A 25639-nucleotide genomic window follows, 5' to 3' on the forward strand; every position below is an offset into this window, starting at 1 on the left:
TGGTTTTCTCTATCAACCATAAAGCATGGTGCATATAACTTTAATCCCTGTTCCTACGTATACAGGGTTATTTGCTCATACTGCACCCATATTCATCAAAACCATTGCTTTGAGTAGAAGAAAAATGATTTTGCACACCACTCCCTTTTTCCAAAGCACAGTAACACTTTGTTTAAATATGTTTGCTTAATTGAGGTATTAGCATTTGGTATTACCTTTTATTAAGAGGTACACTCCTGTAAACATTCTGAAGTTATCAATTGTGGAGTTACATGCACACAAGAAACGTGTTAGTGGATTACCTTCATGCTAACATGTAAACATATAAAAGTGGTGCATTCAGAACACTACCTGTGTCAGGTACATGTTTGATACCAATACACAGATATTGCAGTGGCATACAACCACGTGCTTACCATTCAGGTGCATTAGTTTAGCTTATTCACTTTGTGCTCACAGGGCCAGCACTAATACAAAGAGAATCAAACCATGCCTCTGAATTGAAAGACCAGTTCCTGATATACTTAAACATTTCGTTTTATTTGTTAAACATGTACGGAATCTCCTTGATGGGAGCTAACTGGTTGCGTTTTAAACATTGCACAGCATTATTCATGCACCCCCTCCCCTCCCCCAGTAATTTGAAGATTTGTATTTTACTAATTTATGATTTTGCTTATACAGTACCACTTTGTAACATGTTTATAATAACGTGCGTGATTTCACAGCAAACCTGGGGGTTACCTTTCGAGATGTTGCTTACAAATTAAACAGCATTATTGTCAGTTTAAAATGCAGATTATCTCCCTGCTGTCGCCTTTCCTATTTCTATCTTGATAAGCAAATTGATTTGCGATACGTGTCTCTCTATCCTCCTTTCTCTTGCTTAATTAGTGGAACACAAAACGATATTAACTCTTAAAAGTCGCCCAGGTGTGGCCGAATAGAACCCAGCTTTACAATATCAAATAATTAAAACGATTAAAACAAACCTAACCGTTTAAGACGATGTGACGGCCGTCGGCACCTCTTTGCATTGCATTACTGCAGTTAGGATTTAAACTATGCATATACGTAAAATTCGTAGTGGGTATTTAACATGCATAATTAAAGCATATTTATTCGTTGTTTTATTTTTAGACAAAGAATAAACGGAATGTGTGTGTAAACAAGATATGCGTGGTTATACGGTTCTTTTTCAAATTTTTTTTTTTTTTTTTTGTTTTTACATCTTCCTCTCTCCTTTGCTCAGCCTCTGTCTCTGCACAGCACTTCATAATGAAAGTGAAAACGTTGCTGCCGAAGGTTATTTTCAGGCAACTGCCTCTTTAAGAAGAAGATCTGTTGCGCATGCAGGCTGTCGGGCTAGTGTTTTTCCACTCATGCTGCTGTCTAATGGTCACCCATTTTAAGAGACAAAGGTCAGAATGAAAAGCTTATAAATTACATGTAGTCTTGCAATTCTGTTATTCAACACTGAGACATCGCACAAGAGACAAGGGACTGCACATTTGCAAGGAATAAAAAGGAAATAACAATACAGGTAACAACTGCACATTACCTTTGTGTAGCAGATGAAGGGGAGAACAACGCATTGTTTTATTTCCACATGTGTTTAATTGGCTGGAAATTATTATTATTATTATTATTAGGTTCCAGGATTCAGTGTTCCGTGTTTTCTGATCATCGTTATTTTGCGCCACATAGTGCAGTTATGTGGCTGATTTCCTCCCGTGGTTCTGAGGATGCTGTATTGTTTTATATTTGGATAAAGGATCTTATTAGCTTATAGTAGAAAAAAATAAGTACACTACTTGTTATTTTTTATTTGTTGTAGCTAGTAAGGCGTGTAATCTACTGCACAACGGATATTTCTTACTTTAATATTTTTACGACGCGTTTTGTTTTGTCTCTGATTGACATAAGGTAACTACATAACCTATTTATATTGCGTAGACTACTAAACTTTATTTATGTTGCATTTCGCAAGATAGCTTCAAAGGCGGTCTTTGGTACATGGGCGGGAGTCTTTCATTGAAACAAGAATGTTTTTGTTCACAAAGCTATTAAAACCTTTTATTCGTTTATTTTTACAGCGGTATGCACGAGACCCCCTTGATTTATAAGTGGCAGTGTGTAAATTTAACAGGTCTGTTTTTTTCGGGTTTAGACAGCAGCTGTGTGATGTGAATTATAATTGTCTTGCTTCTCCATAGTGTATTTTTTCCCCCTACAGTATGTATTATTTAAATACAGTTTTCGTGTGGTTTTTAATACTATTTTTCATTTTATTTCGGAGATTTTAGACGGGAATGTAAAACTGGCTGTTTTGTTTAAGAAGCGTTGTTTCTACCAACGCCCATCATTGTTCTGCTTTTTCTGAAGGTAACCGGGGGTATATAGCATATGAATGATGGTCAGAAGTGTGTTGATAACATATCATTTAAAGTGTTGTGTTGTCTAGTAGAGTGCGTGGGCTATTGTTTTTATTTTTATTCATCTACTGTATTTTTTTGGCGTATTTGTATTTTTCTGAATCTGTTCCCTTGTCTGGAGCAGAACTTTGCCGAACAGCTACACTGTCTTAGCGGTGCGCGATATGTTTCGGATGTTAAGTCAGTATGTAACCTTAGGTTTTGTTAAGACTTGAAGTAGCATCACTGCTGACAAGGATCAGGTATCATCAACACCACAAAAAAGATTAGTGTCAATTGTTGTTCACCGAGCATGTTTAAATAATTAAAAAAAAAAAACATAATTGAAATGCAAGTTTAGTCTAATGTAGTCATTCTTGTGCGGGTGATTTATTGCTTTTATTTGAACTACAGCAAAATGATGATTTTTCTGAAGAGTGTTTAGCGTGTATTAGCAGTGCCTCAGCATGGACAATGTGATAAACGGGCTGTGGCCCTCGTTTTAATATTTGTGTTTATATGAAATTAGATAGAACGTTACTGCTGGACCTTCTCTGGTTAATTTACACTATTGACGTAGGCTGTAGTGATGCCAGCGTCAATAAACAACTGATAGAGATCCAAGAGTTTAAACATGCCCTACCCGATTTGATTGGGAAGGAGCAGGGGTTTGCTGTACACGAGTGCATGTTAATCCTCTGTCATTGCATTGCATTGCATTGATCGACCAGACTGTTGGACTAAGTACTGCACGGATACCCCCCGTACCTCCTGTCCCCCCAGTCCCCCGCGTCCCGTCACGTCCCGTACCGTACTTGTTTGTTTGCATATATAAATATTTTGGCCATGTGCAGGACAGCATGTTATACTTGCCTGCTTTCTTGTTAGATATGCATGGCATCTCCCTGCACCCAGAACATAGGCTATTTATACAAGTAATTGAGCAACTGTAATAATTTAAATAATACTTACAGTACAGAAAGTTGAAATGAAGGCGCTTGTGTGTTGTGTGAGATAAATTAAGACTTTGCAGGGAGGCGCTGTGCTGGTTCCTATTACCATTAGTGTGTGAGATTGAGCTTGATCATGAGTTTGTGCTTGGTGGTCGAGGTGTCAAACTGTATACTTTTTTTTCCTTCATACTACATCGATCACAAATCTTAGTATACCAATTTAAGTGGTGAAGTAGGTTATGTGAAACCAGCCTTTTTAGGTAGTAAGGTACATTTGTTTATTTTTTTTCCCCCGTAAATGGTGCATTTTATTGATTTCTGTGCTCAGTGATTGGAGCTAATCTATATATTGTATAATTAATTTAGAAAAAAAAACAAAAGACCAGCATTTGCAGTTGCATTGGGCTATCCTGAGGGATTTATGTTCCATTGCAATTTGTACTACTCCCCCTGCTGGTGTATTTAAAAATAAATAAATAAATAAATAAATAAATAGCACGGAAAAAAAAGTCTGTGTACTAGACATTTGAGAATGTAAACACTCACCCCACTAATGACTTTAAATGAACAACACTGCAGAATTTAGCTAATTCTGTTTAGATGAAATGGTTCAGTTATGATAATTCTGTGATCGCTAGACCTCAGAGTTTAACAATGTATTTCCTAGATCCATAAATCCTTATACTGATTTTATATATGTGTGTGTGTGTGTGTGTGTTGACCAAAGCTGTGGGAAATGAACATGGTGTTTGCTGTTTACGGGACTGTTTTTGTCAGCTTGTTTTTTCTTTCCTGGGCCCACAGAAGTTGAGACCCCCAGAGTTGAAGGTTAAACAAATAAACAATACAAAGATCCTGTCTGCCTCTAAATGTGATTTAAACCGTTTTACCTTCTGAGACTTGCTTCTGCATTTCCACACACACAAAAAAGTGAGGCTGCTTTTTATGTTTCTTATAGTTTTACCTTTTTATAATTTAATGTTTTGACGTTCAGAAATGTGATATATAAACTGTAGGGGATCCTAGGATAAGTACATGTAGACTTCCTCTTAAATGTTGATCCACTTCTCCATCACTTCTCTTTTTTATATATATTATATATGCTCAGAGAGCGTCTGTCTCTACTGAAACGTATTTAACATGTAAAGAAGCATAAGCAACTATAGAAAGAAAAATAGATTCTTAAAATTAATTGTAATAAGCAGACTGATTTAGACAAACTAAGCCACAGGAACTGTTAGCTCTTCTAAACCTAAAAAAAATACAGACTGTGATGTCATGTAATTACTCAAGAGGTGCTATGGCAATCAAAAAAGTTTAAATCTTTAAGTTCGGAAATGGGGAAATGGGGAAATGGGGAAATGGGGAAATGGGGAAATGGGGGGGGGGGGGGGGGGGGGTGAGTAGGTTTGGCAAAATTGCCATTGTTCTAGTCTCAAGAGTCCTTGTGTCACCAAGATGACGCTATGCTGTCCAACCCCCTGTATATTAGAGGGTTAAAGCATGCAGCCGAGCACAGCTTGTCAAGTTGCATCTGAATCCTAGGGATACTGACCGGTTTTTTTCTTTTGGACCTTTTACCGGCCACAGTAGCAGCTTGCTTCCCTATTGCTAATAGGGCAAGCATTTAGCTGCTGGAAGAAAGGAAAAGCTGGAGCCAGCTGACATAGCAGAGCTATGCTCTGCACCTTCTGCCGAGACTGGAGCAGGCATTGACAGGTAATACTTGCAGTTTGCAATGAACATTTGTTGCAAAACCAAGCGCAGGCATTGAAAGGTAAATGAAAGTGAGGGTTCTTGGCATTTCTTAAGGTTTGCACTTGTCAACTTATACAGCATAGGGGCTTGTTTTTAATGTTTATTATGAGTAAATATCAGTTTATACAGAAGTGGTTCAAGCAAGCTTTTTTGACAACTAGGCAATTGAAGGATGTATGGCATGTGGCCTGACTGGTCTATATTCCTAAGTTAGATACAGGTTACATAGTCTTGCATGGCAACAAGACTAAACAAGGTGTGGATACAATTGATTTGTCAAGTCAGAAAGCCACTTCTAAACCAATACCCTTATTTGTCAGATATGGGTTTGGTATTTGAAATACAAACACAAATGAAGTAGTAAATGATTACCCCTAAGGTACAACTGATCTAGCTTAGCTCAGTGCACAATAAATCATGATGCAGTACCTACTTTTCAAAGGATATCCTGCACAGATGGGACAAAACACTGGTCACAATTGTGTAGCATTAACACTTTATACATTGGTGTACTACCTTGTTACTGTACATGCAGTTTGTGAATAGCAACCCACCCTACAGCATTGTCCGTAGCAACTCTATCATTGAGATATGGATACATTTAGGTGTCTACATCTAGGACCAGATTCTCAAAGGTTTTCACTGCAAATCTTTATCCTTGCCATGTTTTAGAATTACTTTTTTGTTAACTTTATTCAGATGCATTTTTCCTTTCTGGAAAAGTGTGTTAATGACAGTTTTCCGAAAATTGCATTTAGAATCTAGCCCATAGTGTACTATAGATGGGTGCATAGAAGCATGTTATCCCAGTTAAAAATGAAGTTTTTAAACGATGCTTACTACCAAAGCATGTGTTTGGCTATTAAGTTCCTGCTACATCTTTTGGTATTATGCATGCACAAAGCTGAAGTACGATTTTAAAAGTGTTTTATGTCAGTACAATAGTGCTTTTGCACGACTCAGTCATGTTTTTAGCCACCCCCCCCCCCCCCCCCTTAAATTTGATCTAGAGGGTGAAGAAAACTCGGTTTAATCAATTGTCGTCTTCTGTTTTATTTCATTTTTTTGGTCTGACAAATTTAGAGCCAATATGGTTCTCATAAAATATGTACATACACCAATTAAATATTTTTAATTTGACTTTTTTTTTTTAATTGAAAAACTTGAAGACCAGGTGTATAATATTGCACTCCTGTTTTTAGTTTCATTGATTCTGGTTTCAATTTTGTTTCCTGATTGTGAGACTTGCCAAACGGGAGATCCTTTGTACATCACGTATGATGGTTGAACAACTGTACTACAGTTTCATTCTTGGAGCAGCTTTAATGAATATGATATAAGTGAAATCTGTTTTAATCTGCCTGTCTCATGGATGGCTGTATGTTGTCTTGAAAGATTGTACGACCTGCTTAATCCCTAAACAGAACAGAACAGAACGACACTGTTAATTGATGTGCTAGGCTAACGATACATATTGTAAAGGATAGTAAATGTAATAGTGTATTAGTCTGGTTTCTTAATCTTTGTCTCAGTGACTAGCTTTTGTCGTTGCATTTTGCAGATCATCCTCCACATGCTGTATAATTACATCTGAAATATGCGAGATGAAGTCTAGAAAGACTGCATGTTTCTGCATATAACTTAAAATAGCTTGATGGTTTTTGCCAGCTGATCCCTGTAATCGACCTCCATATTAAAAAGGAATATTGAAAGCAAGGGGCACAGTTCTGTTTCAACTCTGACCTGTCATACAAATATTCTGTTTTTTTTTATTTTTTTGTCACGCCAAGTGTCTGCCACAAATGCAAAACGCAGCTTGCAGCTTCCTTAACCATTTTTAAATGTGTTTTGTGCACTTGAATTCGGAGTACGCGCTCCCGTTTTGAAGTTTACAAATGAAATGAATTGTAACCAAATTGGATACAGTCAGCCAGCTACAGTATCGTTTTCGTAAATATAATTAAACCCTTATCTATCCATAAACAACCAAGAAATCAATGAGATTGATTTTCTTGGGCTCCTGAGTGGCGCATCCAGTAAAGGCGCTCCTCGCAGGATGTGCCCTATAGCCTGGAGATCGCTGGTTCGAATCCAGGCTATGTCACAGCTGACCGTGACCGAGAGTTCCTAGGGGGCGGCGCACAATTGGCTGAGCGCTGTCCAGGTAGGGAGGGCTTAGGTCGGCAGGGGAATCCACGGCTCACCGCGCATCAGCGACCCCTGTGGCCGATAGGGCGCCTGTGGCTCTGCAGCGGAGCCGCCAGATCTGTGTTGTCCTCCGGCACTATAGGTCTGGTAGCATTGCTGTGGATCTGCAGTGCGAAAAATGACGGCTTGGAAGGAGCACGTTTCGGAGGACGCGTGTTTCAGCCTCTGTTTCCTGAGTCGGCAGGGGGGTTGCGAGCGGTGAGCCGGGGATACAGATAATAATTGGGCATGCTAAATTGGGGTGAAAACCGGGGTAAAAATAATTGGCGACGACTAAATTTAAAAAAAAAAAAAAAAAAGAGATTGATTTTCTTTGTTTAAGCAAGCTAATCGCATCTAGGTTTTGGAAAAATCACCTGGTATTAAATATGGATGTGTGTATATCAATCGTGATGCTTTCATTAAATGATATAGTGTGTGGATTTGCACTATGTAGTCCACCAAATAGTTGATGAAAGCTTTACTAAATGCAGTTTATGGTTGGCATGAATACAAGGTGCCCCAATGTCATTTTTTTGATTTTTCCTTTTACGGTCAGTTATTAAACAAAGTAACGTATCAGGATTATTGCATGTCTAGTGATGCAAATCATGTCACGATGTTGCTGAAGGGCAGATTAAAACTCTGCATTAAGCAACAGGTTTTGTAAGTTAAGTTACCTACCACAGAGACATGTTCTAGGTCATTGCTTGATCAGGTAGTTCTTGGTAAAACCATTCTTTTAGCTCAAACCTAATAGTATGGTTCATGGTCAGATCACCCATGGAGTTAATATTGAAGAATGTATTTGTTAATCCATCAACTAATGTCTTTCCTACTTAAATCTACTGTTAGTGCTCTCTTTTGCAGGATTTGATTTATTTTGTTTGCCTGCAAACACGGCTAACTTATTTTTTTAACAATGTTTGGTAAATGAGATAAGTCTCCTTAATGTCGAATCCAGTTTTAATGTGAATATAAAAGCATACAATATAAAGCAGATTTAGAGGCATTAAATCCATGCATAGCTTGGGGCTCTTGGACCCATTTCAGTCTTAAAATGACTCTTATAATGCGGAATAATGGAAAGCAGCATTTTTAGCAGGTCCTGGCATTTCACACAGCTTAATATTATCCACCCCAATTTCTGGAGTCTTATATAATGAATTGTGCAGGGTGTTATTGGGGTTAAGCAGGATTTCTTATTGGTTAGCAAGGGATTACCACTGGAAACCATTCGGTAAATAATGAATTTGAATACAAGAACACAGTGGTATCGGATTTGTATACAGTGTTTGCCTGCATGCAAAACAGTTCCCGTCCATGCACAGGTCAACTGTGACATTCTTTATTTGTCCTGTTTTCATTTTTCTCTAGTGGTGTGTTGTTTTTTTTTTCTTCTAGTTAAAAAAAAAAAAAAGTGTGTGGTGTGTTTTTTTTTTTTTTTTTTTTTTTCTAAAGGCCAACACTAAATCCACCATTTTAATTTTAGAGGGCATTTTGACTTAATGACATGTAGGTGTACTGCATAGGTACTGTTTGTTTTTCTACCAGTAAGGATTGTGCTGGACCACAATGCGGGGGTGGTCAAGTTTTGGGAACCCAAAAATACGACCAGTGGTCTGTGGCCAATAAAATAATGGTTCTCTCACTATATCTCTGTGACAATATATAATGCTTATTCATTTCAAATGTTAGGATTTGCATTTGCAGTGTTTTCACTTGGTTCCAGATTTAAAGCTCATGTATACAGAGTTAATTATTCAGTAGATTCTCCTTGTTGGTAAATAGAAATTTACAGTAGTGTCACGTGAACTGTGCCCAATTTCTAGATTTAATTGTAGTTAGCCTTTGTGGGGGTTGTTGTTTTTATCTGCTTTCCTTTCTTTATCCTGCTGGAGTAAGTACTGTGAGGGAAATGTAAGTGTTAGTCGGTGGTTTAAATATACTGTATATCTGTATTTTTAATTTTGCATTTCATTGCATCTTTAAAGCAATGTGATGCATTTGGAAGTTGATGGACCTGAGGAAAATACAAAGGACAAAAAAATATTTCTTGTCACATTAAAGTGCAATATTCGTATCTTTTTTAATAGTCTAATTTGGCACTCTTTAGTGGAATATAGACATTTCCAGGAGAAAGAAAAGCACACAAAAAAATGCACATATACAGCGCCTCTGATACTGTGTGCACGATTGCTGTAGAACCTCATCACCAGAACCCTCTGCAAGTTAAACTGGTTGAAATAAAAACGTGGACCTATATATTGGTCAGGAGAGCGTACTTGAATCTGACAAGTTTCTTGCTGCAAACAAATCTGCAGTTGCACATTTGCAAACTGTAATTGTTTCTGATATTTCTTAGAGATTCTCTTGCGTGCCAAGGCTACAAACACAAGCCCTTATTTTAGTCCCAACGAACCTGCACAAGCATAGTTAATGGCAGCAGCGTTTAGAATTTAGTGCACCTTGTATTGCTGTTTTACGGTATGTTTAAAGTAGTTGAGGGATTACAAATCACTTGACTGATGACTGATCAATGTTTTAAGGTCTGTAATAGATACAGAAAGCTTTAGCCCACTTCCCAGATAGCAGGTGTTTAAGAAAAGCCACCACAATTAACAGTTTTTAAGTAGTATACTCCACTAACAAAAAGAGGATAACTTACAATGTAAAGTATGTGTGTTTTATGTTTATCCAAAAAACGACTGCAAAATTTGAGCTGGCATAATAATTAAAGAAGCAAGCTAACCCACCGCCCCACCAGTGGTCAAAAAATATACGACAGCAGTTGTACTGCATGATCCAAGTGGGTATAAGTATCAAACATGTATGTGGCGGCCCTTGGAAAAGCATAACCCAATATGCACCCCACTGTGGCTGAAAGAACACCTGCTAGTTCAATAGACCTTTTAGAAGAAACTGCATTTTTATTTGGCAAGAGGTGAAGAATGATTTACCTGCCCATATGAAACCTATTAAGCAGCTTGAATGTATTCCCACTTTTGGGAAATTTACATGATTTGTCATCTTGTGTGTGTGGTGTGTTTTTTTTGTTTTTTTTGTTTTTTTTTTATTAAAGGCTTTGTGCGAACGAGTTATGCAGCAAGTCTTTTGATTGTGCTTCAAGATTGAAAAATAAACTCTTGTTCTGTTTTGGGGATTTGCATCATCTGGTTTCAGGCATGCATCATCTAATGGCAACCTTAAAAATCAAGTGCAGAGCAAGCGATCATTTTTGCTGATTTGGAATGACACAAGTCTGTGAAATAGTGTTAAAGCTCTAGTGGTATGGAGCCAGAGGAAAACAGAAAAACAACTTGTATTTTCAGGGGGGGGGGAGGGAGAGTATGAGAAGCAGAATTCAAGAGTGCTGAAAGGAAATTAGACGTTGCTGCTTTTTGGTACTTTTTAATGAGCTGTATTAACTTTCTTTTGGCTTGGAAGATCATGGCTAGCCATGGACCGTTTAGTCAGGAGTACAGTATAACTAGGCTTGATACTTTTACATTTTAATCGGTAAAGCTTGTTAAACGTCGAATTCCAAAAAAATTTCAACGTTTTATATAGGATAAACGTCTGTAAAACCACTCGCTTTTTTTATTTTCTTACCAAAAAATAATTTAAGAAATCATCTCTAGTCTGTGCAGTTTTTATACTTGCTGTCTGTCCTGTATCCGTTCAGCTCCGAATGGCTAACTGTCGCTGTGAGTCAACTTAGTGGTTCCTTGATAGGCTAGTGTAGTTTCACCGTCAGTCATTTCATCCTGTTCTGACAGATCTCATTGGCTGAAGCAGCTCTAAATGACTGTCAATCATGAAGACCGACTGTGCACTTTCATTTGCCAGCTACAGCACCTGTCATTGAAAGCGCCTACTTTGAAATTAGCGGGTTCAGGTGTAGGTAAGCTTTTGCTATTATTGGTATATACAGTGAGAGTTACTGGTTTTGATTTGAAAATGGGGCGCAAGAGGAGAACCCTTAATGAGTATTGTGCACAATATCCTGATCGAGTCTCCGCAGCAGGACAAAGCGGGCCAGTCTGCCTTGCCTCCAGTGAGTCCAGCTGTGCTTAAGCAGGAGAGGGGCGGAGCTCGAAATAAGAAGTGCAAGTTAGTTCTGTTCAACTATCTAATGTTTTGTTCTATGCATATTATTTTTACTTGTAAATGTATGCTATAAAAATCTGTATAATAAACTTTATATGCTGCATTTTCTACGGTTTGAGACAATTTAAGTTGTGTAGGAACTTTAGCTTTACAAGGTATAGCTTTTTTGTGACCAAATGTTATTTCATTTAGAATGTTGGTAACCATGGTTTTGATAAAGCAGTAAATATGATAAAGGGGTTTCTCCCAAATGAGACGTTTCTCAATTTTAAACATAATGGTCGATTTCACCCATGCTGTGCTTGAATTGAAAAATAAAGATGAAAAAAATGGTAAATTCTTTCAAAAATAAACTGATAATCGTTGATTTGGCAAAAAAAAATAAAAATCGAATAGTAGCAAGCCTAAGTATAACTATGAAAGGTTGTGGCTAAGGATTTGAGAAGATTTTTTACAAGAGCTCAAGTAGAGATTTGCTCTGCTTGTTTCTCACAAAGTGTGATGTATTGAATTGTAAACCTGAAGCAATGCTTAAGGAATATGACCTACAATGAGCAGTAGTAGTGAGATTAATAATAGACAAGTGGTGGACGCTAAGTTAAAATGTATATGTAGGCCAGTGTGTTGTGTGTCCCCCCCACCGCCCCCCGCATTTGAGCGGTCTAACCTGTACTTGGCTTTGAAATTTTAGTGCTGTGTGGCATGTCAAAGTACCTCAAGGGACATGGGGAAATTATGACCCAAAAACCTTTTGAGTAATGCGTCTTCTTCAGAAACGTGTTTGTCACTGGCTGTTGGTTGTCACAAGGAAAGGCCTTCCACATGACTTTTTCTAAGTTCCCTTCAGGGCCATAGAATTTGATTCTGAACTGGGTGCAACACAGAGGTTCTGACTTTTGTCCCCCTTTTTGCATTTTTAGTGGATTCAGGACAAATTAAGTGTCCGTTTTGTGACCTGCATTACACATGGGAATGTGATCTGATAGTCTTTACCAACTAATGTTTTTGAAATACTAAGCAGCTGTCTTCCGACTTTTTGTCTTGGCAATAAGAACTCAAATAATGCTTTTCAAAACAAAAGTATTTAATTCTAAAACGATGTGCCAGACGGGTCACATTAAGGCAGGTTTGTTGGGCTCTGGCACAGTTTATTCACAGGGACTCTGAAACTGCAGTTGGCAATAAACCTTTTTCTTGGGAATAGTGTCTTGCCAGACTCTTAACAAAATGTGCACTGTAAACATAACTTTCATTAAACAGAACACATCTAAACGTGTTTCCAACATTTCTGCCAAACTGTGCTTACTAGTGCTCCCCTCATTCTTCTGTTTACAAAAATTTATAGAAATTGCAGACAGATATTTTTTACTGGAAAAAAAGCTGCGAGGTCCCATAGTGTCGCACTCATTTAGATTTTAATCCGATATGTGGTTATTTAAGAACACGGGTAACTTTAATGGTATTGGTACTGTATTACTATGGCCTCTCACTCTGTAGTCTATAAAACCAAGCATTTAGTGTAATTTATACAGCTGTCGGATGGAAAGTAGTCTACAGCACATGGTAAAAGCACAATGAGCACGTACTACAGAGTATGAGAGACGTTTCTGTTCCTGTTTGGTGTCATCTTGCCTTCAACATGGGAAGCTTCTGCTGTGGCTCAAGGTGACATAACTGGAATGTGAATATTAGATCAGCCCTGCGGTACTGTACATTTGGCATAGGTTTACACCAGGGAGACCATAAACTGGTATTGAAAGTGTGCAATAGCAATACTTTTGCATATGTTCTATGTCATTCTACAGTCATTTCCATACATTTGTCTATTTATTTTTTTAATTTTAAGCAGTGAAGTGGCACATTGTCTAAATGTTTGTATTTTTTTGTATGCAAACTGTACAGGAAGAAACAGTTTCTTTGAATTGATGTCAATTAACCTACTAGACCGTATATTAAGAATGTGGTGCAAACAGCCTTTCATATATGATGGATTAATAACTTTTTGAAGGGCTGAGTCAGCTTCATATGCTACAAGAATTTTGGGAACATTCCTAACTGTAGCAGGGGAGCGGCTGGCGGGGGCTTATCATCCATATATACAGTTGACCCGGCTTCCTGCTTTGTGATGTGGCTACTTGTTCAACAGTGGCTTAATGCCTTTTCCTCAGGACCTAAAGCCTGTTTGTATTTGTTTCTCTTTCTCTGGCACAGCATGTCTCAGAAGGAGAAGCTCCAATGTCTGAAGGATTTCCACAAGGACACCCTGAAGCCGTCTCCTGGGAAGAGCCCCGGGACCAGGCCTGAGGACGAGGCGGAGGGAAAACATCCACAGAGAGAGAAGTGGGCGAGCAAACTCGACTTTGTCCTGTCCGTAGCTGGCGGATTTGTCGGTTTAGGGAATGTGTGGCGCTTTCCATACCTCTGCTATAAAAATGGCGGAGGTGAGTAACCTTTCTTTTTGTTTTGTAATTAAATAAACCAATTTTTTTTTTTTTGTACTGCTGAACTGAAATTCACACAACTAACTCTGTTTTCCAGAGTTAAACTCTGAGAGCACTGTGCCTCTTTGAGCTTCAGTCTGGAAATTGGATGTTGACCCAAGATCACACAGTCAGTCACTGGCTGGGATTTTAACTATGGGTCTCCTGTTTTCTTGGCCCTTTGCTCTGTGAAAGACAACAGCAGTCTTGTTTTAAAAGCATATCTTGCTTTTTGGTCTACAAATAAATGCTGTGTTTTATTTGTTGTAGGCCATCAATTTTATTTTTGCAATTAGAATCAGGAAATGTAGTTAATAATGTAGATGACATGTTGGACAAGTTTTTATCTGTTGTGTCTTTTTAACCGTGAAGAGTATGCATTGTATTTACACCTAAATGTAAATTGAATTGATCACCATGCTTTTATAAATGTGGAATATTTAATACATAAGAAAAAGCTGTTAACAAACTGGGATCAGTGACTTCCAGTTCTAACATTCATATTCACCATGGAGAGTCTACCGTTCTGTGTTAACACAGCAGTCTTTTCAAATCTCCAGGTGCATTTCTCATCCCGTACTTCATTTTCCTGTTTGGTGGAGGTTTGCCTGTGTTTTTCCTGGAGGTGGCCTTAGGCCAGTACACCTCTCAGGGTGGAATTACCTGCTGGGAAAAGCTTTGCCCCATCTTTACAGGTATGTTTTCTATAAATAAGTTATATATATATATATTTTAAAGCATAACTTCTGTATTGCAGTCAGATGAGGAACATAGTCTGTATTTTTTAAACCCGGACCTGAGTTTGTCACAAAAGCATTATGAATGAGCTTGCGTATGTCGGTGTGGAGTTACAATCTCTTAATTCCATTGCAGTGAGTGGTTGTCATGCTGCCATTCTGTGATATGAGCAAGGACAGGAGTGTTCAATAGATAACACAGAATGCTGATAGCCTTGCTCTGCTCCAGCACTGTACAAAATAGAGATTATTAAAAAGTAAATAATAATAATGTATCCTGTATTGTAGTCATAATGCATAAAGTAATTATTTAACAGACACATACATAACTGTAACGACAGTAAGGGGGGTGCAGGGTTGGTCTTTATATTTTGAAACACAAAGAGGTGTGGCCAGGGCTACCACAATGTGCTTCCCCTATGGTACTTTAAAGCATGTGCTGCATTATCCATATATCTACCATGCCAACCAACTGCTGGGCCTGCTCCCAATCCCAACGCCCACCTCTAATTTCCTGTCTGCTTCTGCAAGTAACCATTCAGTACTGTTGTATGTGTGTGGTTTTTGGAAATAATTCCAGGCCTGAAACATTACAGGGCTGCTTTTTTTGTGTGTGTGTGCCTGGATTTAGTGTAAACATACAGGTCTAAAGTCTTGAACATGCATGGGTTATGCTGTATTCGATGTTGCCATGGCAGCAGCTAGAGCAGGAAAACGTCAGCGGCAGGCCTGGGGATTGAAAGCAGACCTAGATGCTTTTTTTTAACCCTTAGTGGTCCATTTATTCAGTGCGTCTCAGGCGCCTCGGGTCCAATTTATTTTCACACGCACAGTTTCTTAGACGTGCTGTTTAAAAGTATTTTTTCACAGTAAAACAGGTAAAAGGCACTGCATACCAACAGGACACTCAGTACTGCATCTCCAGCCCCACCCCACCCCTTGTTCGCTGTATTTTTCACATACCTCTTCATAGTAGTGCATACTTATAAATCATCTCCTGATCACTCGTTTTATCACCAAACTCCTCAATAAGGTCCGACATAGGACTGCAAATGGCTAAGGTTAGACTTCCTACAAGAGGATGTGAAAGACAGCTTGGTAAACAGTATGTTTACCTTATGAACAGCACAGCCTTATCTGGTGAAAAATTCACTTTTTGTGGTATTGTCAATAAGCAATGTTAAGTGTCAGTGTCCAGCCTTAAACCATGAATGTTCTGAGTAAAAACAACACGCACACACAAGGTAGTACTTAAGAAGTTCTCTGTAAAAGGAGGTGGTGAAAGTTGAAAGTTGATCTCTAAGTTTCCATGGCTTTTGACCTCATGGCAAGCTACATGTTTAACCCTCCACACTCTTTGGCTTTGTAGCTATGGCAACACTCTGAGTGTTGAATACCCAACTTCATCACAGTACACTCTCTTAAACCATCTTAAAACCCTTTCTAAATGTAGAGTCCAGTTTAGGTTTGTGATGATGACCCTTTCAATTGGCTTAGAATGCCAACACACACAACAATGTGCTGAATATACCAAAGGATGCAGTTTATATTTATATTGAAGTTCTGGATTATTAAGAGCTATCTGCAGATCTGGGCCAGCTGTTAATTAGCTTGTCTGCTAATCCACTGCAGCTGAAGTGGCTGTCAGTCTGTATCACAGAGACGTGCGAAAATATGAGCGTAAACAGGTGGTGGGATTACTGGCGCCTTCACTCATTTTCAGGTGCCTCAGTACAGGCTACACGCCATCCCTTTTGAGGGAACTTCTACTTTATACAGGATCATCAAATGACCTGTATTGGCAAGGCTGCCTGTCTTAATGGCACGGTGTCACTCAGAGCAAGTCTCTTGCTGTAAAGTTTACGCAAGTCTGTTGCTGTGAAGCAAAATCCCTATATTGTATTATCCTGTTTATTTACAGGATGATTAATAGGAATACTAGATGACAGGGAGAATAAATCACATTTAACTTTAAAGCTTTTCTGGTGTTTTGATACTTGTGTGTGTTTTAAATAAACTTACATTTTATTTATTCAAATAAAGGCAGAGTTTTGTGTGCCACTAATATAAAAAAAAAATGGTATTGACGTGTTGTGTGTGTTTTTTTTTTTTTAAAGGTATTGGTTATGCTTCTATTGTGATCGTCTCGTTGCTGAATGTGTATTACATCGTTATCTTGGCCTGGGGCTTGTACTACCTGTTCCAGTGCTTTCAACCTGAACTGCCTTGGGCCAAGTGCAATCAGCCCTGGAATACAGAGAACTGCATCGAAGACACCCTCCGCAAAAACAAGAGCTATTTGATTGCAGCTAACTTCACCAACTTCACCTCACCAGTCACTGAATTCTGGGAGTAAGCAGCCCTTTCTTTTTCTGCTTTATTTGGTTTGTAAACAGTACAGTATACAAGGCAACACCTGGACAATTTTAAATAGGAAGTGAAACAGACCAGATTGGACTGGATAGAGCAGGAGCGGACTAGTTTTAGGCAACAATAATACTTACTAGCCTTCTAGTCACTGGAGAAAACAATACTTAAATGCCACAGATGAATTGATTTCATTCAGTTTAGACCCAAATGTAATTTTCAAGGCCAAAACGACCCACATTTTAAAATTTATAAAAGTTCAATGAAACCTCTTGTCTTAATGCAGTGTGACCATACGTTTTTTTTTTTTTTTGCTTCTGTCTGTCCATGATGTTACGGCTACTCCAGACTGTTATACATGGTCCCTTGTTTTTTCTCCTCAGACGGAATGTGCTGAGCATCTCCAGTGGCATTGATGACATGGGCGTGGTCAAGTGGGACCTTGCCCTGTGTCTGCTGGCTGTCTGGGTCATCTGTTTCTTCTGCATTTGGAAGGGAGTCAAATCTACAGGGAAGGTGAGAGCTGCTTTTTTTCCCTTTCCTTTCAAAGATGATACTATAAATTGAGAGAAATTAGACTTTCACCAATGGCTAGAAAAAAGGAGGGGAGGGTGAAACTTGTGATACTTCAGTGTGCATGCCACTAACAGAGTATTAACGGCCCCCAGGAATATTGCCAATGTAATAAACATGGCTGGTTTCAAATACCTTAAACAGCACAAATCTTGGACTACCTTATGTAGGCAACATTAGGGTTGGCCAAGTTTGTGCTTAATCTGGTCGTTACAAGTCTGTTCAACTGAAACTTGAACACCTTCAGGGCAGAATGATTTCCATTTCTCGTGTGTTTTGACCAGGTTGTTTACATTACTGCAACGTTCCCGTTTGTCATGCTGATTGTGCTGTTGATCCGAGGGGTGACTCTGCCAGGAGCTTATGAGGGAATCAAGTTCTATCTCTATCCAGACCTCTCCCGCCTAGCAGACCCTGAGGTAGGTGCCACGCTTTACACATCTATTCAGTTACCAGTGGGGTGCTAAATATTATAGGCAAAGCAAACGCACCGTCTCTACAGTAGCAACAGGTACAGTTTACTGATTAAACCTTGCGCTTGGAGCCCTCTAGATAGACTGAAGAATACAGTAACTGTGTTCATGGTTTCAGAATCCTTAACGGTAGTGTATCACACAACACTGCCCATTACACAGATGTTTTAATCTGAATCGCCTAGTTCTTGAAAGCTAACATGTTCCTCTCACCGACTTTAGCCCCTGGGAAAGTGTATATATAAAGTCCCTTCTCCAGAATAGTTTTTTATAATCTCACCTTTGTTCCATGACCCAGATATGACTCGTTGAGATGCATTATCTTTTATAGTGAGGAATCCTGGTGCTGAAAACCGAAGCATACTCCGCTAACCACTAACTTAGACATAAATATCATTAAATGATCAACAGATTATACAGCAAGTGACTCATGAGTCAACCATCTAGTGGGCGTGGACTTGGGTATTAAAAGATTGGATGTATAAGGCTTTTTTAAATGAAGGCTGTTTTGTAGTGCGATACTAACTGTTCCAGTAGTTTGGGTGAGGTAATTTGAAGCATTACTGCTAAATTCCCAAATAGCTTACCCAGCCAGCCAGCAGTCATTGGTCAAATCAACACTAGGCTCTTTCACAATGTGGGGAATTGGAAACCTTTGCTGGGATAAAACACTATGAAGACACTAGCGTGATTGCCGCCTTTGCAGACGTAGTGGCAGAACCTGCACAAACAGTATTAGATTCATGTCGAATTGTGATGAAACTGGAAAAGTTATTGGGAGTATCAAATCTGGTGATAGAAGACCCTGATCGTATACACGGAGCATATTTTTCTTGATCTCTAATTTTGTACTGTCAGCCCTGGTGGGCATGTTATTTTAGTTTTAACCAGGCTGTAAGTGTTACTAATAGCTTGGATTCTACAGAATGTTTGTAACAAGTTTTTTTTATTTTTTATAAATCCATTTTTGGAGTCGTCGGCAGTAAGGCTTCAGAGATTTCTACGCTCTGTAGAGTCTGTTGTCTTGCACAGTGGAGCCTTTGTTAATGCCAATCTGTAGTTGCATTGAACCTTATTCAAAAGCCAAGTGCTTTTTTTCATCTGCAATTCTGTCCATAGGATTTCACTACTAAACTGCTAGTTTTTCTTAGGTGTGGATAGATGCTGGGACTCAAATTTTCTTCTCGTATGCAATCTGCCTGGGTGCGATGACATCACTTGGAAGCTACAACAAATACAGATACAACTGCTATAGGCAAGTTTGCAACCCGTGGGGATGGGAGGGGGAGTAGTGCTGTAAAGTTGGGTTAAAAGAAAAAGTGGGGACCTAGGTTCCATTTGTGTTAATTAACAAACTCCATGACATATGTGTAACTTAGGGACTGTTTGCTGCTGGGAGGCCTGAACAGCGGTACCAGTTTTGTGTCTGGCTTCGCAATATTTTCCGTCCTGGGCTTCATGGCACAAGAGCAAGGGGTGGACATTGCCGATGTGGCAGAGTCAGGTACGATGGTAATAGTAGCAGTGATGGTGGGCACTGCTACTTAAGAGTTGGTCAAACAATTCAATTTCTAGAAAAAAAAAGAAAAAAGAAAAGCCTAACCCAAAATACAAAATTTAAAACGACACTGTGGAAGCTAATTCACGGACGTAGAAAAAGGATATAAACTAAAATGAAGCAATTCTTAAAACCCCTGAGGAAAAGACAATGAATGTACTGTATAAATCTTAAACTGGTTTGTTTTTCTAAAACTGTTTCCAGATATTGGCTTGACAAGCGGACACTGGTAACTTTAATGGACTTTGATTAGAACACTGAAGTTTCTTTTTTTTTTTTTTTTTTTAATATATAACGTAGCAAAAATAAGTCCGCTGTTGGTAAAGTTGATGTCTTTTTTTTCCTCATTTGCTTTAGATTTTAAGTGTACTGCATAGACAGCTTACCGACCAGCTATATATAGTGAAGCAATAAATAAATTAAATAAATAAATAGCTCAACCAGCCAGGACGTCTAGCGATGCACCAAGTAAAAACAATAAAAGAAAGAAAAGCGTTTGTAAACTAGTGCTGTATAATTGCTGTTTTACATGCTTTAATTGCCTGGAACCATGTAAATGTTTGTTAGCAACCACTGGGAATTCTTTGGAATTTCAAGAGATTAAGAACAGCTGGCTGACTCCTGAGATGGATACCATTCTTGTTTCCTTGTCTTTTTTTTTTTAACCAGTTAAACATCTTCATGCCGCATGTTCGCACTCCTTGAATCTTTCTCTTCATATTACAACTTGGCAAAAAAAAAAGTTTCAGTGTGTTTATCAAGTAGTTTTTTTTTTTTTTAAGAAATTGAACATCGGCATTTTGTGTTTGAAAAATAGCCATGCTTTAGTTTTTAAGCAATAGAAAAAAGTGATAGCAGCATAATTTGAAAGGATTGGTGGAATTATCACGTGCTAATTTTATGATCCACAAATAAAGGGACATCAGATCATCAGTACACTTTATTTTTTTGCTTTTGTTTAAATGTGTGGTTGAATGCTCTTACTGTAACCTCTGCAGGAGTCAATTGCAACATCCTTTAGCTGGAAAACCTAAACTGGCACTTCTACAGACCTTGCAAAAGTGTAAAGAAACAGGAAGAATTTGTGCAGTGCCGATGCCTCTGTTGTAACAGCGTAGTTCATTTCCACTTGTTAGTACAGAATGCATGTATCAAAGTAGTTGCAAACGACTAATGTTTATCTGTTTTGTTTTATTGTTTTAATATAGTTTAATTGCTTAAACCTAACTGTAGTTACATCGCTGGAAAGAAGTCACAAGAAACATCAGCTAGACCAGATGTGTTTTAGAGACAACGGTTGTTGCTACAGTTTTAATGAAATTAAATCCCACATTTTAACATTTTAATCTGGTTTGCGCCAAGTGCCATTCAAATGTTTATTTTTTTTACATGGTGCTGGCACATACCAGGTTAAAATAAGAGACAGCTACTTATTACCTTTTCCCCTCCCCCCTCCCCTTTTCTGTTTTTTTCCCCCTCTAGGTCCAGGCTTGGCCTTTATTGCCTACCCTAAAGCGGTGTCGATGATGCCACTGCCCACGTTTTGGGCTATCCTGTTCTTCATAATGCTTCTACTGTTGGGCCTCGACAGTCAGGTGAGTCTTCTGGTCCTCAGAGTTTGTCTAACACAAGAAAGAAACAATAGCTTGGTTTGATTGTTGCTTGTGTCCCCTGCGTTTCCCAACATATTAGCACTCATTTTAAGAATTTTCAACTAAATATTTATGTGCATTAGCTTAGGTAGCTCATACCCTGATTTCATTGTAAAGCACACCCAGTGTACAGCATGCATACCTGAGCAGTCTTGTCTAACTCTACTCTTGTAACGCAACCCTAGCAATAGTATACTTTATAGAATACCTACAGTATACAGCATACAGCCTGTATAACACAGGTAAATATTGTTATACCCCTAATGGGCATGGGAAGTATTGGTGGGCTTATTCTGCTGGTAACCGTGACATATATTTTTAAACATGAACAAAACTTGCAGAGGCAAGACATCTTAGTACAAAGGAAACTACACAGACCGTTTCATCATTTGGTGGGTTTTCTGTGTTTCGTTTCTCAAACAAGGTGTAATTCTGCACTGTGCTGTCATCCCTGTTTTTTGTTTTTTCACCCTGCTGAATAAGGCTTTGGATTGAACTGTTGTAGTTCATTCTTCAAGTCAAGCCAATGGGTTGACCTCAAGCTAACATACAGCGCATTTTGGCCACACTTGCATTGTGTATCAGTACACGGGATACAAGTATCTTTTTGGGGATAAAAAAAGTTTGACACCAGGTGGAATATGATATTTGGCATACAAAACTCCCTGGTAAGTGTTCAGTCCAATGGGAGGATCAGTTGTGGCATACTGTAGTCTGTTGGAGTGAAGCTGGGTGCAGCCACTTAATGTAAACCCATAGAAGGTGGTTGATTGTTTAGCTGTAACCGCTTCCTTGCTGTTAAAATAAATTGTGTATCTTTTAACAGCACTGCAACCCTAAGGAGATCAGTCTGTCTGTAGAAAGGTACTTGTTTAGACTCGTCTCCGATCCAAAGGTCGTTAACTTTATGGAATCCTATTAAATTCCCGTTTTTAACAAGCCTCGTGTCCCATACAAAAAGATCACAGGGGAAAGTGGTACTTTATAATGCAAACAAAAAAGCCATTTTAAGGATATATCCCTGGATGTTGGCATCTCCTACTATGGCTCTTTGCCGGACTCTGCCCATTTATTGACCTCCCTTCCTTCGACTGACCTCAAAGATGCCAAAGAACGTTTGTCAGTTTTATTGGCGAAAGGCAGCACAACTAAGAGGCCCAGCGGTTTGCCAGGAACTTGTGAATAGGCAACCCATTTTCCCATGGGGAATCAACATTTCTAAACAGAGAACGTGTTCTTACTCAGAAATGGATTACACGTTCCTTGTTCTGAGGTTTTGAAAAGGATCCTGGAATATAATCAGTAAAAGAACAGCTAGTTTTTTGTCCAAGCTTGTAATCAGTTAACAGTTACAGAAAAAACAGATCAGGAGCATCATGCGTTGCTGACATTAATAAATTGACTAGCTTTGAGTGCATTATTCTGTTTAGCATGTGATGTAACGCCCTGCACCCTTGGCCGTTGTCTTTGCTCAGTCCACTTGAATCTCAAGCCATTAGTCCCCTAGACTATATGATCTTTTTTCCAGCCCTGTTCTGGTGGTGTTCAATCTTCCCTGTGAAAGATTTACATCTGAAATAAAAGCCTGGTTTTATGAAAGATCATACATTCAAATAACTGATCCAGGGATTACATTTGAACTATGGCACCAGTGTACTCTATAGACCAGTGGTACTCAACTCTGACCCTTGAGATGCATTCCAGTCCTGGTCTTTATTCCAACCAGGTCTTAAATTAGTTAAGTGCCTCTTAGCCATGTCAATTAACTAGATTAGAACCTGTTTGGAGTAAAAAACCTGGACTGGATTGGATCTCGAGGGCCAGAGTTGAGTACTACTGCTACAGACAAGTAACAAAACAAACTGTGATATGTTTCTGGAGCCATTTCATACAGGGTTTTGCGTTCAGTTCCTGCATACAGTGCCATCATTAAAATGTAATTCTGACATTAAGCATCATTACACAGGAGTCCAATTTACTGTGTCAAATCCCCCAATAGGCAGTTCCACAATTTTGATGGGGTCGGTGCAGGTAGCCCAGGTTCCGTGGGGTTTCACCCGAGGGGCGAGTCCATCCACAGTTGGTTACAGATGAGTCCAGGAGTGGTGTCCAGTTCTAATGTGTGTTTTTTTTTCCCTCTCTTGTATTCACAGTTTGTCGAAGTAGAAGGCCAGATCACTTCATTAGTTGATCTGTACCCATCCTTCCTAAGGAAGGGTTACCGGCGGGAAATCTTTATCGCTACAGTGTGTTTCCTCAGTTATATTCTGGGGCTCGCTATGGTTACTAATGTAAGTACACAGTTTCACTTACAAATATAGTATTTTATAATGTTAATGTGTCTAAATTGCCCCCAGCCTACAGAGAGGACAGTTTAGCACCTAATTCTTTTGTCCTTTCATAAGCACCTGCATGTAACTCAAACTAACTGATCAAAGATTTGGATCAGTTTGTCAGTTTGTTCTATTAAAACACAATGCAAATGGCACAAGAGCAAGCGTATCCTAACCGATTTTATATTTAAAAAAAAAAAAAAAAAAAAGCAAATGATTGGTGTTTTTGGTCATGTGTATTTAATGGCATAGTAAATACTCTAGGTTGGTTAGCTGTAACCTGCCTAACCTTTGTTTTAACACCAACCCACTATATATATTTGTATACAGAATCAAGAGAAATCAAGTGTGCCTCCAGTTTCTTCTTTCAGTATGATTAAGACCTTTTTGAAAAGACATTTTGTCCCACTGTTGTGGTCTTCCTGACTTGGTTTCTCTACAAAATGGATATTTTTAGATTTTTCCACACTACAAAAACTAAATTTAAGACATGGGAAAAAGTCCAGTTTTATTTCAAAACAAGGCTTCAAACATGGGAGGGGACACTGGCTCATGTCAGTTTCTCAACTGCTAAATGTCAGTTAGAGAAGAAAACCACAGACTAAAGAAATTTCCATGTGAAACTCCCACCATTTCTTTTTTTTTTTTTTTTTACATTAATTATTTGTTTGACGTCTCCAGCAAGAGACCGGGCATGTTGTCAAACGTATGCTTGAAGCAGCAGCACAATGGGTCTCCAGTGTGCTTTTAAGTTAGTGGCACACTGGGAATGCCATTTGTTTTGCTTGGTCTGGTCTTTCCATTACATCAGATCTCCCTATGCTTATGCGTTTCAGTTCTGCATTGGAAACCATAGGAGCTGAAAATAACCTTCAGTGCAATAAACCAATTTGTTTTGTTTGATAAAGACAACACTACATAAACAAAACCCTCCCTGGCCAAACTTGAACTTTGTCATGAAGCTTGCAGTTGTCGTGTGTGTGTGTGTTTGGGGGGTGGGGGGTGAACTCTTGTTGCTGGAGCACATCTGATGAGTTGATGAGACACAGACTGAGGGAATGTAAACAAACAGGAATATGAAAGGTGCCACCTTCAGTATTTCTGGTGACTTCCATTTCCAACATACTGTATTGTGTAAAACAGGTTTAAAAGAGGTCTTAGTTTGTTTGTTTGTTTTTTTCACTTTGTTTTTAGGGTGGCATGTACGTGTTTCAACTCTTTGACTACTATGCAGCCAGTGGTGTGTGCCTTTTGTGGGTTGCATTCTTTGAATGTATTGCTGTAGCCTGGGTTTATGGTAAGTGTCAAAGTTACTAAAGTCTCAAAGAACAGTTATACATTATTCGTTTGGGTAGTCTGCAGGTTAGTGGGCAGCAGTGTGGAGTAGTGGTTAGGGCTCTGGACTCTTGACCGGAGGGTTGTGGGTTCAATCCCTGGTGGGTGACACTGCTGCTGTACCCTTGAGCAAGGTACTTTACCTAGATTGCTCCAGTAAAAACCCACCTGTATAAATGGGTAATTGTATGTAAAAATAATGTGATATCTTGTAACAATTGTAAGTCGCCCTGGATAAGGGCGTCTGCTAAGAAATAAATAATAATAATAATAAGTTAGAAATGTTTAGTTGAGTTGATGTCACATTAATGTTAAAAACAATATATAGCTTAAAATAGTTCTTAGAATATATATTGTGCAATTAAATCAACATCAATATATATATATATATTGATGTTGATTTAATTGCACAATAGTTACAATTTGTTGTTCTAGAAGGTAAGTGTTGTTGTAATTGGGTCACAGTGTATTGTTAATATTATAATCTATTACAAATCACTTGTGTATGGAGGGGTTTGGTAGGGGTGATTCGAAATCGCTTTCATGAAAAATGGAACTATTTAAGCAAACATGCTGGTATTGGAAAATAAACAGTATATTGTTTCTGCTGATTGGGATTTTTAAAAAAAAAACTGTGTGGGATGTGTTGCCATAACAAACAAATTTGATTGATTGCTCCAAATATTATTTTCTAAATGCAATGTAAGTA

General features: G+C 38.6%; 1 protein-coding gene across 3 annotated transcripts in view; it reads left to right on the plus strand.

Moving 5' to 3' along the window:
* Positions 1-1296: 1296 nt before the first annotated feature.
* Positions 1297-25639, plus strand: part of LOC117414140 (sodium- and chloride-dependent taurine transporter-like) — a 28024-nt gene continuing 3681 nt past the window's right edge. Inside the window, exons 1-11 of one of the 3 annotated variants that reach the window (XM_058999479.1) lie at positions 1297-1421; positions 13634-13863; positions 14463-14597; positions 16757-16991; positions 17390-17522; positions 17864-17998; positions 19204-19307; positions 19432-19556; positions 21093-21205; positions 23416-23553; positions 24790-24892. In XM_058999479.1, the coding sequence (XP_058855462.1) occupies positions 1351-1421; positions 13634-13863; positions 14463-14597; positions 16757-16991; positions 17390-17522; positions 17864-17998; positions 19204-19307; positions 19432-19556; positions 21093-21205; positions 23416-23553; positions 24790-24892 (1522 nt within the window). In that variant the 5' untranslated portion in view covers positions 1297-1350. Of the gene's footprint in view, positions 1544-4945; positions 5087-13633; positions 13864-14462; positions 14598-16756; positions 16992-17389; positions 17523-17863; positions 17999-19203; positions 19308-19431; positions 19557-21092; positions 21206-23415; positions 23554-24789; positions 24893-25639 lie in introns of those variants that run through there. The other 2 variants (XM_034023880.3, XM_034023881.3) reach the window with 2 other exon arrangements.

The sequence above is a fragment of the Acipenser ruthenus genome, chromosome 25 (assembly GCF_902713425.1).
Source record: "Acipenser ruthenus chromosome 25, fAciRut3.2 maternal haplotype, whole genome shotgun sequence".
Taxonomy (NCBI): Eukaryota; Metazoa; Chordata; class Actinopteri; order Acipenseriformes; family Acipenseridae; genus Acipenser; species Acipenser ruthenus.